This window comes from Teleopsis dalmanni, chromosome 2 (assembly GCF_002237135.1).
Source record: "Teleopsis dalmanni isolate 2A chromosome 2, ASM223713v2, whole genome shotgun sequence".
NCBI lineage: Eukaryota > Metazoa > Arthropoda > Insecta > Diptera > Diopsidae > Teleopsis > Teleopsis dalmanni.
This window is the reverse complement of record NC_051847.1, coordinates 197,404,995-197,420,211: the sequence shown is the minus strand read 5'-3', so window position 1 is coordinate 197,420,211 and position 15,217 is coordinate 197,404,995. Positions and strand designations below refer to the sequence as shown.

The 15,217-nt window shown below is 26.6% G+C and overlaps 2 protein-coding genes across 2 annotated transcripts in view; one reads left to right on the top strand and one right to left on the bottom strand.

Moving 5' to 3' along the window:
• Positions 1–475, top strand: part of LOC119683515 (platelet binding protein GspB-like) — a 40,700-nt gene extending 40,225 nt beyond the window's left edge. Inside the window, exon 11 of the mRNA XM_038097219.1 lies at positions 355–475. Within this exon, the coding sequence (XP_037953147.1) occupies positions 355–437 (83 nt within the window). The 3' untranslated portion in view covers positions 438–475. The remainder of the gene's footprint in view (positions 1–354) is intronic.
• A 6,623-nt stretch (positions 476–7,098) lies between these two features.
• LOC119683514 (putative uncharacterized protein DDB_G0271606) overlaps positions 7,099–15,217 on the bottom strand; it is a 280,084-nt gene continuing 271,965 nt past the window's right edge. Inside the window, exons 6-7 of the mRNA XM_038097218.1 lie at positions 9,985–10,507; positions 7,099–7,694 (exon numbers count right to left, since the gene is read on the bottom strand). Coding sequence (XP_037953146.1) covers positions 7,217–7,694; positions 9,985–10,507 — 1,001 coding nt within the window. The 3' untranslated portion in view covers positions 7,099–7,216. The remainder of the gene's footprint in view (positions 7,695–9,984; positions 10,508–15,217) is intronic.

Below are 15,217 nucleotides of genomic sequence, written 5' to 3'. Positions count from 1 at the left end.
TTTTTAATAAAGTCTTGATGAAAAATTTAAATTATTTAAAAAATTAAAAATATATTAACACCGTTGTAACTAAATAAATTACCAAAAAAGAAAAAACAATTTTAAAAAATAAAATTATTGCTAAACTTACCGCAATATCTATTTTGTAACGGAAATTAAAATATTTAAAATTTTTAAAAAGACAACTTTATGATTTGCTTTAAATTAAAATCCCCATCAATTTGCTATAAAAGATTTGATTGTATAGCATATTAAAATCACTTCTAGAAACAATGATGTATTAGTTTTAAGTTTAAAGTTAATTGTAAAATTATACAATTTCTTATTCATAAAAAAAACTTTTTTATTTTTAAGATATCGATGGGCAAATACAAGCTGTTGATTTACAACTATTTTTACAAGCTATGGAATTCAAGAAAATTAAAAAATATAAATAATATTACTTATTTTGAGTGAATTTTTTTTAAGATTTTATGATGATAAAGAATTTTTTCAATTTTGTTGTTAAAATAAAATTTATATATATATATATATACATATATAAAATTAAATAAATAAATATATATTTTTACCAGGCCCGTCTTAAGTTAAAAACAAAACAAAAAAAACAATTGTCAAATGTAAAAATTTTATGAAAATGTATAATTTAAAATATACATATTTGTAAATGAATAGTTTAATATATTAAAAGTTTTCTATATTAAATTCTTAAAACAATGTAAGAATTGTGAAATTTTATTTTTAATAAAAACCAACTGATGATTTCATGTTTAGTTCTTAGTTAACTTTTCATTAAATTTGCTTATAATATGTAATCGTAAACTATTATTATTATTATAATTGATTATCATTATATCATTTTAAATTAATTTGTATGTACGCAAAATTTTAGTTATTTCAATTCTATAAAAATAAAATGTAAAATCTGATATGTATAAATAAAAAATTAAAAATAAAATTTTTGTGTTAATTATAATTGATGTTGTTATAGTCTGTACCTGTTATTGTTAACATAATATAGTAATTCGATTTGGTATTAAACAGTACATGAATCTAAATATTTAATTCTCAATGAGCGGGATGCGATTACGTTAAGGTTGAGTGAGAAGAAGTAGAAAATTAGCTTTGAGATGAAGTAAACTGGCAACCTCAATATGTCGGAGATAATGAGCAATAGGGTTTAAATGTATAGGAACCTGTGGATTAGGATGCTATTCTATTAAAGTTGAGTGAGAAGAGAAAGTAAAATCACTTCGAGGGGAAGTAACTTAACAACGTTAATAGGTCGGAGCCAATAACCTATAGAATTTAACTGTATAAGTAGTGTTTGCTTTAAGGTATGAGAATAGATAGACAACGTTATGATTAGTTGAGCTTTTATGTTACAAATTTATGTGTTTCAAGTAACAGTCTAGCAAATGGCCATATCCTGATGTCAATTGTGCTAAGACAGCTCTTGCTTAATGATGAAGACCAGATTATATCACACATTTATGAGTGACAGGTAACTATTTAGCACATAACAATATCCTGAAGTCACATATTTATGCGTGACAAGTAAATGTTTAGCACATAGCTAACCTTGATCTCAATTGCACTAGAACGATTCTTGCGAAACGATGATGGCGCTTTTCTTACCTATATAAATATCAGGCGGAGGCCTATTGAGAACTTTGTTGCTTTGAAACCATAGTCTCAAAGAGGATACTGAATCAATATGAAGGACTGCAAGCCTTTTGTACTTCTTTACTATTTGTAAATTATGTCACAATGTTGAGACCGTAATAAAATGCAGGTTGTTATTAATCTTAGCGACAGACACTGCTGTGCTAGAATTTGAGATATAATTGTCTATCAATCAATCTGCTTTTGCCAAAAGCTGTGTGCTATAAAATAGATGTTTTACCATTTATATTTCAATGTCTACAATATTTTTAACAGGAACACACTCAGCCTAAGAGTGTGTCTATTGAAAATTTAGTGAGAGTTTATACAAGCTACGACAAGATCCACCCACGTTCTCATCTCTACACACAATTACGTCCTAGCCCATGTATTTATATACTTATATGGTTTCTGATATATATGTAAGTTTTTACGGGTCACAGCAAGAAACCACTATATTAGTTATAACTTCTATTGGTAAGCTAAGTAGATGCCTAGTTTTTTCTTAAGTTTCTCCGCAGTTTTCACCACAGATTTTTAACTATGACGAATCTGATAAAAAATAATTAATGAATAATAAATAATAAAATTTAAACAAAGTTTGAATACAATTTATTAATTCTTTTGAAGCAGTTCATTTCAAATCTTCAAGGAACATCGGTTAAGATCATGGCTGTGAACTGTATAGTTTTCTAAAATAAATTTCCCCAACCCAGCAGTTCAGTGCAATTATATAAAAATGTCGGGATTTTAGTTCAAAGCTCTGGTTAAAGTATATATATAACACATATAAGCATCGGTGGTAGGTGTCAGTAGTAGCTTATCTCGTAAAACACACTGTTCATATATGTCTTTAAGATGGGTTCATTCTAATGCTAAAGTTGTAGCATTAGAATGGAGTGCCCCAGTTATTTAGCTGGAGTGCCCCAGCTATTTTCGTAATTCTAAAAAGTAAATGTCTAGTGCTTTGTTTAATAATTAATTAACAATAAAGTAGCTACTATAACTCCTTTACGCATAAGTTACTTAATTAAATGTGAAGTAGTGGGTTCACAAGTAGTAGTAGAACATAGGTATTAAGGGTCTACATTGTCTGGACAATTGGATTAATTGTCATAGTAATTTAACTTAAGATAAAAATTCGTTTGCTTTTTAACGGGAATCAATTTTAACTTTTTGATGAAACGGGAAATGTTTTTAATCTCTCTGTCTGCTATATCGGATAGACACTTGAAGAATGTAGTTCCTAAACTGAATACATTTTCCGGTAAGTGTCGGCAAAGGAAATGAATGACCTTTTATAAATACATTATATACTTGATAAATAAATATTACTTACCTTGTTTTTTATATACTATAATACATTATCATAAATTCAAAATAAATCAATGACTTTTTTACGTTTCAGAATATTTTATATGTTTATTTATATTTTCCATATAATAGTTTTAATGCATACATATTCGTATTTATAATTTTTGTTGTATTTTTTCTTTTGTATATATTTTGTGTGAAATACACATTATTAATTTTTAATAAAAGATATTTGGATTAAATTTTTTTTAGTAATCTTGCAATCATAAATAAATAATACATGTGTGTTTATGTGTATTCAATATATGTGTATATGTATATGTAAATTTTAAAAAACTAAATTTTATTTGTTCTATTTGCTTTTTAAGTATTATTTTCTTTAGTAAAAATGACTTTTAAAATACTTTGCCTTGAGTTATAGTAACTATAGTATAGTCACTATAGTATAGTGAGTTTGCATTGAATGAAGTACAAAAATATGCTATAAGAGTATTACGGTCTTTGAGATATTAAGTTTTAAAATTTAGACTATGCATATAGAAATTGAAACACTCATGAGTTACCATCCTAGAAAGTGATCTATTAAAAATTAATTTGACAGTTTAAAGTCTATTTTATATAATATATAGGGCAATTGTATCGCATCATACAAATTGTTTAATAACTTAGTAGTTAATAATTAAAATTTTTATTTTTTTATGATAGAAAAATAAAGTTTTCAGAGCGAAATCATTTTTGAATATTATTAAAATTTAACAAACTATTTTTTAAAAATAAATAATGTTTTTATTAAACAGAAGTGCGAAATTTTAAAAACTTAAAACGAATAGAAAAAGGTACAGAAATTTTAACTTAAATAAATAAGGGTTTACAAATTCGATATACCGGCATACGGAATATTATAGATATTCATTCTCTCATATCAATGCTCTTCTGAGTTCATAAATCTCGTAGATATATAGGACGCAACTAAAGGATGATAATATTATGGCATGTGTACTATAATCTTCATTCCCTCACTTACAATCTTTCAATTCATTCTGTTTGGGAGTTCCAAAGTCTGACATACAGTTCAAAAATTTAGGATGGTAACACTATGATAGACATACAATGATCTACCTTTCTTAATTTTCGTGAATTAATGCTCGTGAAAGTCTGAGAGGAAACAAATATTGAGCAACTATCAATATAAAGTCTAATAACCAAATGGTCTTAGTGGTCTTACACTTTGTCAGAACTCAGAAACTTATTCAGTGTCACAATCACAATTTAAGAACATTTAAACGACTTTTTAAGACCAGATATAGATTAAAACACCCCTCAACGATAAAAGAGACAACTTGGACTAAGCAGAAAATATGTTAAAATTCTCAAAAGGGTTTCTGAACGAACCTGCAAATTGTAGTACCACATCTAAGAAAAATTGTTCTCTCCGAGACCTATATTTGCCGTTTCTGCAAAATGATGTTTGAAATGACAACAGATTACTTTTAAGTACGCATAATTGAGGAGACTCACTAAATAAGAAAAATCTGAAGAAAAACCAAGAAGTCTCCTTGGTTATTCTAAAAATCCATTTCTTTCATTATGTTTATATAGCCAGCCACATGGTTTAAACATCTCGGTTTTTAATATTATTCCTTTATGGCTATTTAAAATAATTTTTTTTATTTGAAATAATATTTTTTTTGTACTTATACTATAACTCAAGTAAATATTTTATTTTTCACTTTTATAACTAAATGTAAACTGTTTTTATATTTTTCTTTTGAATATTTTATTGCATATTCTATATATGGTTGCTATATGGTAATAATTTAAAATTAAACAATTTTTTTAGTAAATTAATATTTTTTTCTACTACATTTTGGTTTTTGCTTGTTACATTTTTAAGCTTATTTTGTACAATTATAAATTTAAATTCTGTTTTGAAATATTTTTATATAAGAACTTATGTTTTTATTTTTTTTATTTCATTTATTTCATTATAATATATATGTTATTGTATTATATTATATTGTTTTTAGCAACATTTTGATTTCTAGTTTTTTGTTTATTTTTGCATATTTTATTTTTTATAAAACTACTTAAGACTAATTTAAATGCTAAACAATATATTTAATAAAAAAAATTCTAATAAATTTGCAACAAAAACAATATTACACGTTAAACATAAATAACAGAACGAAAAAGAAAAAAAATATAACTATACGATGTGTTTTAAATATAATTTTACAATAAAAATTTTTTTTTTATTGTTAAGGAAATTAGTGCAGTTTTTATTTTAATGAAAATAATAGAATTGTTTATATATCTATATGTTTATAGTGAAAAATTGTTAAATAGACTTTCATAATAGAATAACAAAACATATTTTTTAATTAAAACCTTTTTATCTATTATAACATACCTATTTCTTATAAAAACAAGTTAATTCTGAGAAAATGTCGCTATAAAAAAAATGGTTCTTAATTAAAACAGTTTTATGGTTAGTCCAGAAATTTACTTAAATAAAAATTACTTATTTGTATTTTATAAATTTATTTATAATTTGTTTCAAAAAATGTTTTTATTCGTTTTACATAACGTTTCATGTTTGTTGAAATTAATACTTTTATGATTTTAATATATTTAGTATATATTTTCTTATTTACTAACAAAAGAAAGACACGTCATTAGGTTAAAAAAATATTATTGTGTAGTTCCGCATGTAATTATCAAATTATATATATTCTGTTATTTTGCGCTAATAATTCAATTATAACAATTAAATAATTTAACTTTTGTTACCAATAAAAATTAACAAAAACAATTTAAATTAATTTACACTAATATTCGAAATATTTCGGCTTTAATATAAAGTCGTCTTCAGGAAACTGACAATTACATATTTAAAAACCAATCGATATATAAACAATTTTGGCCATAAAATAATAAATATTAGTAAAATTATATATTTTTTACAATTTTTCAATTTATAAAATATTTTCATAGTATAATTTAAATGTTGAAATTAGTAAATTAAAATAAATTTTAATAAAAAATTTTATGCAAATATATATAAAATTATTTTATATATTTTAAAAGTATTGTTCAAACTCTTTTTAATAATTTAATTTAATTTAGACAAAAAACTGCACTTTTTAACATATAAAAAATAAATTACATTGTTTAAATTTAAAAAAAAATTGCTATTAAAACTATAAACAAAAAGGAATTTAATAAAAAATTGTATGTATAAAATAACAAATTATTTAATATTTTATTTGTTAAGTTTTTATAAAAGTTATTGTCTATTTCATTTATGTTGTTTGATATATATTAAAAAGAAAAATATATTATAAAATAAAAAAAGTTTAATAAAATGATTTCTTAAAACAATAAAACGTTTTAAAATTAAATAAAAATTAATTATTGCTATCGTAAACGCAAGCAAGAAAGTTTTAAATAAAATTAGTACATATTTAACAATTAGAAATATTACATATATATAAATATAAATATATTTATGTATTTATAGATATATATATAAGTGGTTTTTGCAATAATTTGTACAAATCTTTTTTATTTTTATAAATAAATGTTTTTTATTATAAATTAATACTCACAATAAAATATATATATGTGAACTTATTTTTACTTAAACATTTTTTTCTTATTGTTGTTGTGTTTAATTTTAATTCTACAAATTAATTAAAAAATATTTACAAATTAAAATTATTATTATGTTGTTGTTGTTCATTTGTTTATAAAAATATTTAACAAATTAATAAAAATTTTCAACAATAAAATTTACAAAAGCGTTAAATTCAGAAAACGCTACAAAAGATATATATATTATTCAAAGAAAAATTTATTTTATTTTTTAAATTTAGTTCATAGATTCGAGCCTTTTAAATTTAATTCGACAGTGACATTTTCTTATAAATCAATTAATTTTTTATTTTCAGAGTTAATTTATTTGATTTCATTGTAATTTTGCTTCTTTTTTTTGTATTACTACCGATTTGTTTGTTTTTATTTTATATAATTTTTTAAAGACGAAAAAAATTATTTGTAATATTTTATTACAATAAGTAAATAATATATTTAATAATTATTTTCTGTTGAGTGTAAACTTAGAAAAAAAAAACGATTCACAATAATACACTTTTCAAGTAAGTAAGTCTTACTTATTGTGAATGACTAGTGTATAGGTTGACCACGAAACTTGTGCTGCACAAACAGATCCCAAAGGTCATTTGCTTCCAGCTGTGGTTAGCATTTTACTTGTTGAGTTAGCGTTTGCAATTGAGTTCGCTGTTGTGCCGCTTGGTGGCGCTGGCGCAATGCGTATTGGTTTGTTGCGCTGCAGTGTTACTGTATGATTGAGTGTTGTTGTAGTTGAAATACCGTTGTTGTTGTTGTTGTTGTTGTTGTTGTTGTGGTTGTGATTGTTTGAGTGATGGTTGTTGGCTGGTAGAATTGTAAAACCGGCTGTAGCAGCTGTAGTGTGCACAGCGCCATTGCTAATGATGCGTTGTATAGTTGTACCGATGGCACGTTTATTACGATTTGGACTTGTGTTGTTGTTGTTATTGTTCGAAGTGGATGTTGGTTGTTGGATTTGCTTATGTCCCACATTGTTGCGTAGTGTTGAGTTAGCTGAAATACGATCCAATTCGATCATTGCTTCTTGTATGGCGCGTTCTAATTGTGAATTTAATTTGCGGCTCCTTTTGTTGTGTTTAATTCGTGTGTGTGTTGAAGTTTGTTTGAGTTTGGAGTATGGTAAGTTGAGTATGGTGAGAATATGTGTGGTGTTTTGTGATTTATGTACAATATATACAGGCGGATATTCATTTCATAATGCATATAATATATATAGAGATGCATATTTTTTTTTATTTTGTTGAGTAAATGATTTGAAATGAAAAAAGCAAAAAAGAAAAGAAAAGAAATTAAATCAATATAAAATAAATTTTTAAATATAATAATATATATATGTATTTAAATATTTTAAAAAATCAATTTATTGTATTCTAGACTAATGTTACTAAAATCAAAAAATAAATCTTAATAGGTTTGCAACTACTAAAACTAAAATATTCTAAGAATAAAAAAAAAATATTGTGCTAAAAATTTCAAAAATAAGATTGCTGCTTATATAGTAAATTTAACTACAAGTTTTTTAATTATTATTATAAAATCAAATAACAATTTCCTACGACTAATAAAAAAGTCATAATAAATTCAGTAATAAATCAATAATAAATAATCAATAATAAAAATAAAAAAAAGTTTTATATCAAACGTAATTAAAATTTTGATAATTTTTTTTAATTTATTTACTGTTTTTTTACTTTTATATTTATTGATCTGGGGATATCGATTTCTCAGACGCTGTGATTTATCACCTATTTTGTTATATTTCAATATTCTGAGTAATATTTTTTGGTACATTTCCTATGGATTTAGCTTAGTGCACAATATTGGATATTTGAAGGTATAAACTCTGTATATTAATAAGAAGGCTACACGTCAAATATTGTTTGCAATTTTTATATTGATTATTCCAATGACCATTAACAACAATTATCGTTGTTTTTTTATATAAAAAATTTATATTTTACCATATTTAAAAATTTTATTATATATTTTTTAGAACTCATTTGACATCTAAAGTGTGTCTGTCTAATTACTTTTACTTTTATTCAGATATCATAACCTTTGCAAAGCCCGATATCTCAAAGAACTAGCTATAGTAGAAAGAAAAACTCAGAATATTGAAATTTACTAATATTCCATGTCAAATCAAGGTGAATGGTAGGTCGGCATTGACTTAATACCCTTCTGGAAAAAATTGCGACAGCGAGCAAAACTATAATCTCTGTCCCTGCCTTTATTAACCGATGTTTACAAATACACCTTATGTCAAATTCTATAGCTTGAGAGTAACATTTTCATATAGTCCAATTTTTAAATATTTTGTTTTTAAATTCATATACTAATTCACTAAAATATTTTTAGCTGGGTTACTGCCCTCTGTATTATTGCACTCTACCTATACTACTTATATTCCCTTGTTTTCTTATTTAAATACTTCTTATATTGTTTTAAATGTCACTGTCCTTAATCCATCGAAGTTCAACTTTTTTTACATCACAGTACAAAGTAAAGAAATTGTTTTATATTCCCTCTTAGTTTTAATGGCTCTCCTTCTCTTGACACCTCACTTACAATAATGACTTATACACTTAGAAAAACACATTATAATATTTCGATATCCTTAAATACTTATTTTTCTCTATTATTTATCACTGTCTTCAATCTCAATAGCTTCGATGCTCGAAAATTATTTACATAAAAATTCAATATATTGAAATGGTTCTTTATTCTCTTTAATTTTTATATCTCTCTTTGAGACTCACATCGATGATCTAATCACTGATAAACCGACATTATTAATATGCCCCGGTCTTCTTTTTTATATGCATATTATTCTTTTATATTTATGACTATCTGCAAACCCACCAGCTTCTATGACATATTTTTATATTATTTACATTAGAATAAAAAGAATAAAGTAATTGTTCTTAACTCTCTCTAACTTTTATACCTCTCTTTCTCTTAATACACCATATATAAAAATGTCTAACTGGAAGGTTCTTTATTCTCTCTAATCTTTCTTACTTTTAACACACCACATATAATAATAGGTCTGTTCCACGAGCTACTCATAGTAACTTTGAGTAAACACTGTGTATACACAAGCGCGTTCCACCAGCAAATTTTCAAGTATTTTTGTGTAAATTTTACTTCTGTTTTACTCATGTTTTACTATGAGTAGCTCGTGGAACAGACCTAATGTCTTACTATGTTTCTCTCTATTTCCTCTAACCTCACAATAATTTCTTACTTTAAAAATTTCACCACCTAATTCCTAGAACTAATCTTATAATAAAAACCTATCTTATTGCTATTTCTTTTATTCAGATATCCTAACAACACAAATAATTTGCTCACTTTCTTGTGTCCTTTTGGGCTTTATGATGTGCATCTAAACCTTCGGAAAGACTCTGTAACGAGTTGACCGCTATTAACTCAGTAGTAGAACGTCCACCACCACCAAACCATTGCACCCAAACTGTTTCATATTTCTGTGATGGAGTAGAAACGTCTTCAGGCATTTTCACAATTTTACCCGGCCATGCAGGATAACCACGTGCAGGACCCCAAATTAATTGACCAATGGAAAATTTGCTACCAGCTATAGTTGGTGTTGTTGTGGTCGTTGTAGTTGTTGTCTGCGAGGTTATATTAGTTACACTATCAGTTATGGCAGCTGCTATATTCACCACCTGTTTTCGTGGTGAAGTTTTCGCCAACATACGTTGTCGATTACGTGTTTGTTTTGTGGGTGTTTTTATTTGTTGTTGCCGCTGTTGTAGGGATTGAGTTGAAATATTTGTTGTTTGTGTTATGTTGGGCAACAATGGTGGTGGAGTTACTGTTGCTGTTGTTGTTGTTGGTGATCTTGTTGGAGATTCTAATAATGGTGAATAATTTTATAAAGGTTTATAAATTTGAATTGAGTAAATTTGAACAAATCAAATTAATGAAATGGAATGAAAGTGGTGGGATTTTTGTTATAGTCCAAATCAGTGGTGAAATTTTGAAATAATGTTAGATATGTTTAAAATGAAATTGAACATATTTAAATTAAAGTTGAACATGTTTAAATTGAAGTTGAATATATTTACATTGAAATTGAATATTTAAATATTTGAAAATATATTTTGGAAATATTATATGTTATTAAACCATTTTTGGAGGGGTTTTAGTGCACGTGGAAAATATTTAATATAGCATTTGTTATATATAAGTTAGTTTGCTTATTAGTTGTATGGTTTACAGCATAATTAGTTAATAAAAATAATTGTTATTTACATGTGTGGAAGCATAATTATTACCAAGCACCCAAAATTAATTAAATTTTGTTTGTTGTAGAAAAAAATGGCAGTAATAAATTAATTGTCAACAATATTTTAATTGATTAACTCGTCACTTATTGTAATGCATTGATTACTTGAAAAACTCATTAATCCTAGTAACTGCAATATTTACAACAATAGCAATTTTCACTACATTTTTTGTTCACTGCTGCCTTTTTTTTGTGTTGCGGAATAAAAATTGAGGGCGCCTACACTGCCACTGCATGACCTTACCACAACAGCCTGTTTATGGCGGAGGAATACTTTATAAATCAATATTAAAATGAATATAAAAATACAAATAAAAAGATATAAAGTGAAAAGTAACATCACAAAAGCGATTTTGTATCGTAGCGATAAAACGCATCGGTAGACTTTGTACGCCATAAATCATAAAGGAAAATCTTTATTTATTTTTCTACTGATTATTATTGCGAGTATGAATATGAATGCGAAAATCAGACTTCGATGCGGACTCATATACGAATCCGAATCCGCATGCGATTGGGAATGGGAATGCGAATTTGAATGTGATGTATAGTATATTTGTATGCGTGTATCTGTGAATTATATCTGTAAATAATCTATTGATTACGTTGCTTTTGTTGATATTGGCATTTGTGTGAAATGCACACAAACATATAGACAAATATACTCAGTAGGTAGGAGGCAGACGTTACGGAGTCGCAGCTTGGTAACGATGGACCAAGTGTGAGAATATTGTCAGTGGAAAGCTGCTGCACTTGGTGCGTCATAAAATCTCGATTGTTATATATTCTAAATCGATTTATCTGAATGTGAAGATAGAGCAGAACAAAAAAAAATACCGTATAATGAGCCTGTCATTTTGATATATGAGTTGTGGCTACGATAAAATATTTATTAGGTTGTAGGTCAATAAACAAATAACTTTGTAAAAGAATTTTGTGAAAAGTATTAGATGCTGGGGTCTTTATTGTTGGCATTGATTTGTAAGAGTTATCCGAAATAAAATGGTATGAAAAGGCAATATAAAAGTTAGAATTAATATTAACTTAAAAATCGTTAGGAAAGTCGGTAAGGATGAGATAGTTCAAATTTCTTTAAAGCTTGATATAAATTCAAACTGATGAAAAAGAATTTGTTACACTGGCATGATTTCGATTATCCGAGTATGTTTCCATTTGCTAATGGATTTTAGTAAAAACTTTTATTTTGAACAACATTTTCTACCATTAGCTATTTTTTGATATAATTTTGAACAAAAAACTTTCTTGATTAAGAATTAATTTTATTCATTTATATATAAGAGATTATTATATATGACCTTTTGTCTTCTAATTCAGTTAAAATTAATTAAACTTTTTAATTAAGTTGGGGTAGAACTTTTGTGGTTTATTGGCGTCTTGATTAAGTGTTTTTCACCCGATCTACAGTTAGCCAATTTTTTACCATTAATAAATTTTAGACAGACCGAAACTAATGGTAATTATACGGTCCGATGAAGAGTTTTCTATCAAGTTCTGTGTATTTGAGACAGAGAGAACATGAGAGAACACAACCCTCATTTCCATGATCCATTATGTTTGCTCTTCCGTGATTGTTTCATTCGGTCGGTCTAGTTGCGAGCAGTAGTGTGTCAAATGCACCATTGCACCAGACTGGAGTAGTGCATAATAGATAATTCTCTTCCAAACCCATGAAACACTTAACAAAATTATATTTCCTCTTAATTCAAGCTTTAAAATCGTTTGTGAAAGGGTCATAGGTCCTACAATATATGTCAATACAGGTTAATTGAGGTATTGAGTATTAAATATAGATTCATGTATATAAACCACTAGATGGTGGCAATAATTGTTATTTGTGACTTGTGTTTTCATTTTAGATTTACTCTTTTCTTAGAGCTAGTGTCTAAACCACTCTTACTCTCTTATGGATGTAATAATTAGGTAAATAATTCGGATCAATAATTGCTGAATAGATATAGCTGTAATATTGATTAGATTAAATTGTTCTTTTATAATATCAGGCTTTAAAGTCCAACACATCTGCCACTGATGATAAAAGAATATATAGTCTTGAATGATTTCAATTCTGCATTCTGGGGTGTGTTCATACTATCGAAGAGATTGAGGGCTCTATCCGTAATATATATATTTTACATACAATGACGTTTTTACCAGTCCTCTTAGAGCTTCTTCATTTTGTCACGATTAAAATTTGTTTAATATAGTCTGGAGCGCTTTACCACACGTCATAAGATAAGCTTGATTACCGGTTTGTATACAAATTATGATTTAATTTCTAATGCTTAATTTCGTACCCTATAAAGGCCTAGGAGTCTAAGTCCCTAAGTACTCCTTTTATACTTATTTCATAAAAATTTTTTGTTGAAAGTTATTCCAAGTTATTTTATGTTGGCCATCCACTTAATAGAGGAATTGTTGTGTAATTAATGTAAAAATTTCTTAAACAAATTGGCGCTAGATGGCATTAGTATTTTTTTTTCGTTGGAGTAATAAATGTAAATTGTTTACAGCTGTAATCCTCAAAATTTCGAAAAGTTAATCGTATCTACAAATAATGTGGTGGGAAAAGGTGCTCAAAATAATTGACTTCGCTATAATCTGTATTCAAATAGAACTACCCGGAATATTGGAATAAAGCACGCTTAACTTTTTATTTTTTTGCTCTTTTTAATTTTTTTCTTTTTTTTTTCTTTTTTTTTTTCTTCCATTGAATATAATTGTTGGAAAAAGGTTTGATTATTTGCGAGTTGTAACATATTTTGTGGTAAAGAAAAATATAATACTAATTTTAATACTTTTTAAAATAAGTTGCACTGATTTTCTTTTGAAATTAAATAACAAAATTATAGTTGAACATACTGGAAAGTAACATCTCTATTAAGTTTCTTACTATAACCAACTGAAGTCTTTATCAGAAGTTATCAAAGTTGTTAAAATTACACTAATTTGTAAGAATATTAACATTGATGCTATCATCAAATTCAACAAAAGGAGTTATATGTGATTCCCACATAAAATACTCAAACTCCAACCCATCGCATTAGACCCTCCACATCTCAAAACGTACTATTGCTAATTGTTGACGTCTAAGATGGATAGCACTCACGGCATTAAGAGTATCTCATTACATTGTTAATAAAGGCAACATTGAGTGGATGAAAAAAGGAAAATATGATAAATATCTCATATATCTCGTGTGAGATGCACGTAATAAATAGCTTAAAGCAATCAGCAAAATGGAATGAAAGGAATGATAACTAAACAAGGATTAATAATAGAAATAAATTATGCAAGAAAACTTAAGATTTCATTGTTGAGAAAAGTCTGACAAGCGCATAAGCCGCGTCGCGCAAACAATAAACTAATAAAGCAAACTTATCGCAGCTGCGAATATGAGTATCTGCTCCAATTGAAGCCAACGCAAATCCAATGCAGACAGCCACAATTACAGATACGAATATGTGCAAGGATGTGGCATACATGCAAGCAAACAAAGGACAATGGCATGAATGGAGCTTAAATAGAGCAAAACGTATAAATTGAAAAAGGGTACGACAAAATACAGTAAAAGACAATGCAGAGCAAACCAAGATATATTAAAATATAAAAATAAAAAAAATAGTTATAATAAAACAAGCAAGAAAAGAGAAAAGAATTATGGAAATAAAAATAATAATGCAATCAAGTAAAAATGGTGGAAACAGTGTTATGCCCCTGCAAGTATGCAACAGAAACCAAATGAAACGTATAAAAGGATAATTGAATTACAATATGCATGCGGAATGTATGCGAAGGACTGCTGACTGGTGATTGGTGACTGTAGACTATAGATGTATAGTTATGGTTTAGAGAACTCAATTCGAGCAGAAAAGGAATTAAAGTTATTTTGTGAATTGTTGTTTTTGTTTTGGGAAAAGTTTGTGGTTCCATTTATGCGAATTGAATTTGATTTTCATTATTTGTTCTTTCTTATGAGGCTTAAGATATTATGGATGGTCTGTTTCGCTGCCTTCTTTTACTTTACGTACTTAGTTAAGAAAATATAATTTTGATATTTAGTAAAGGTGAGAGAGATTTATGGAATAGAGTATGGAATAAGCATGTAAGAAAGTTGATTCATTTTATGTTTAATACTCGTAGTAGAGGCCTGAGTATTAATTAAAAAGAAATTGAAATAAATTATGGTAGACAATAAATATTTTTTAAGTTGTATTAAAAATGGAACATCCGTAGGTCAAGAAGCTTAAATGAAAT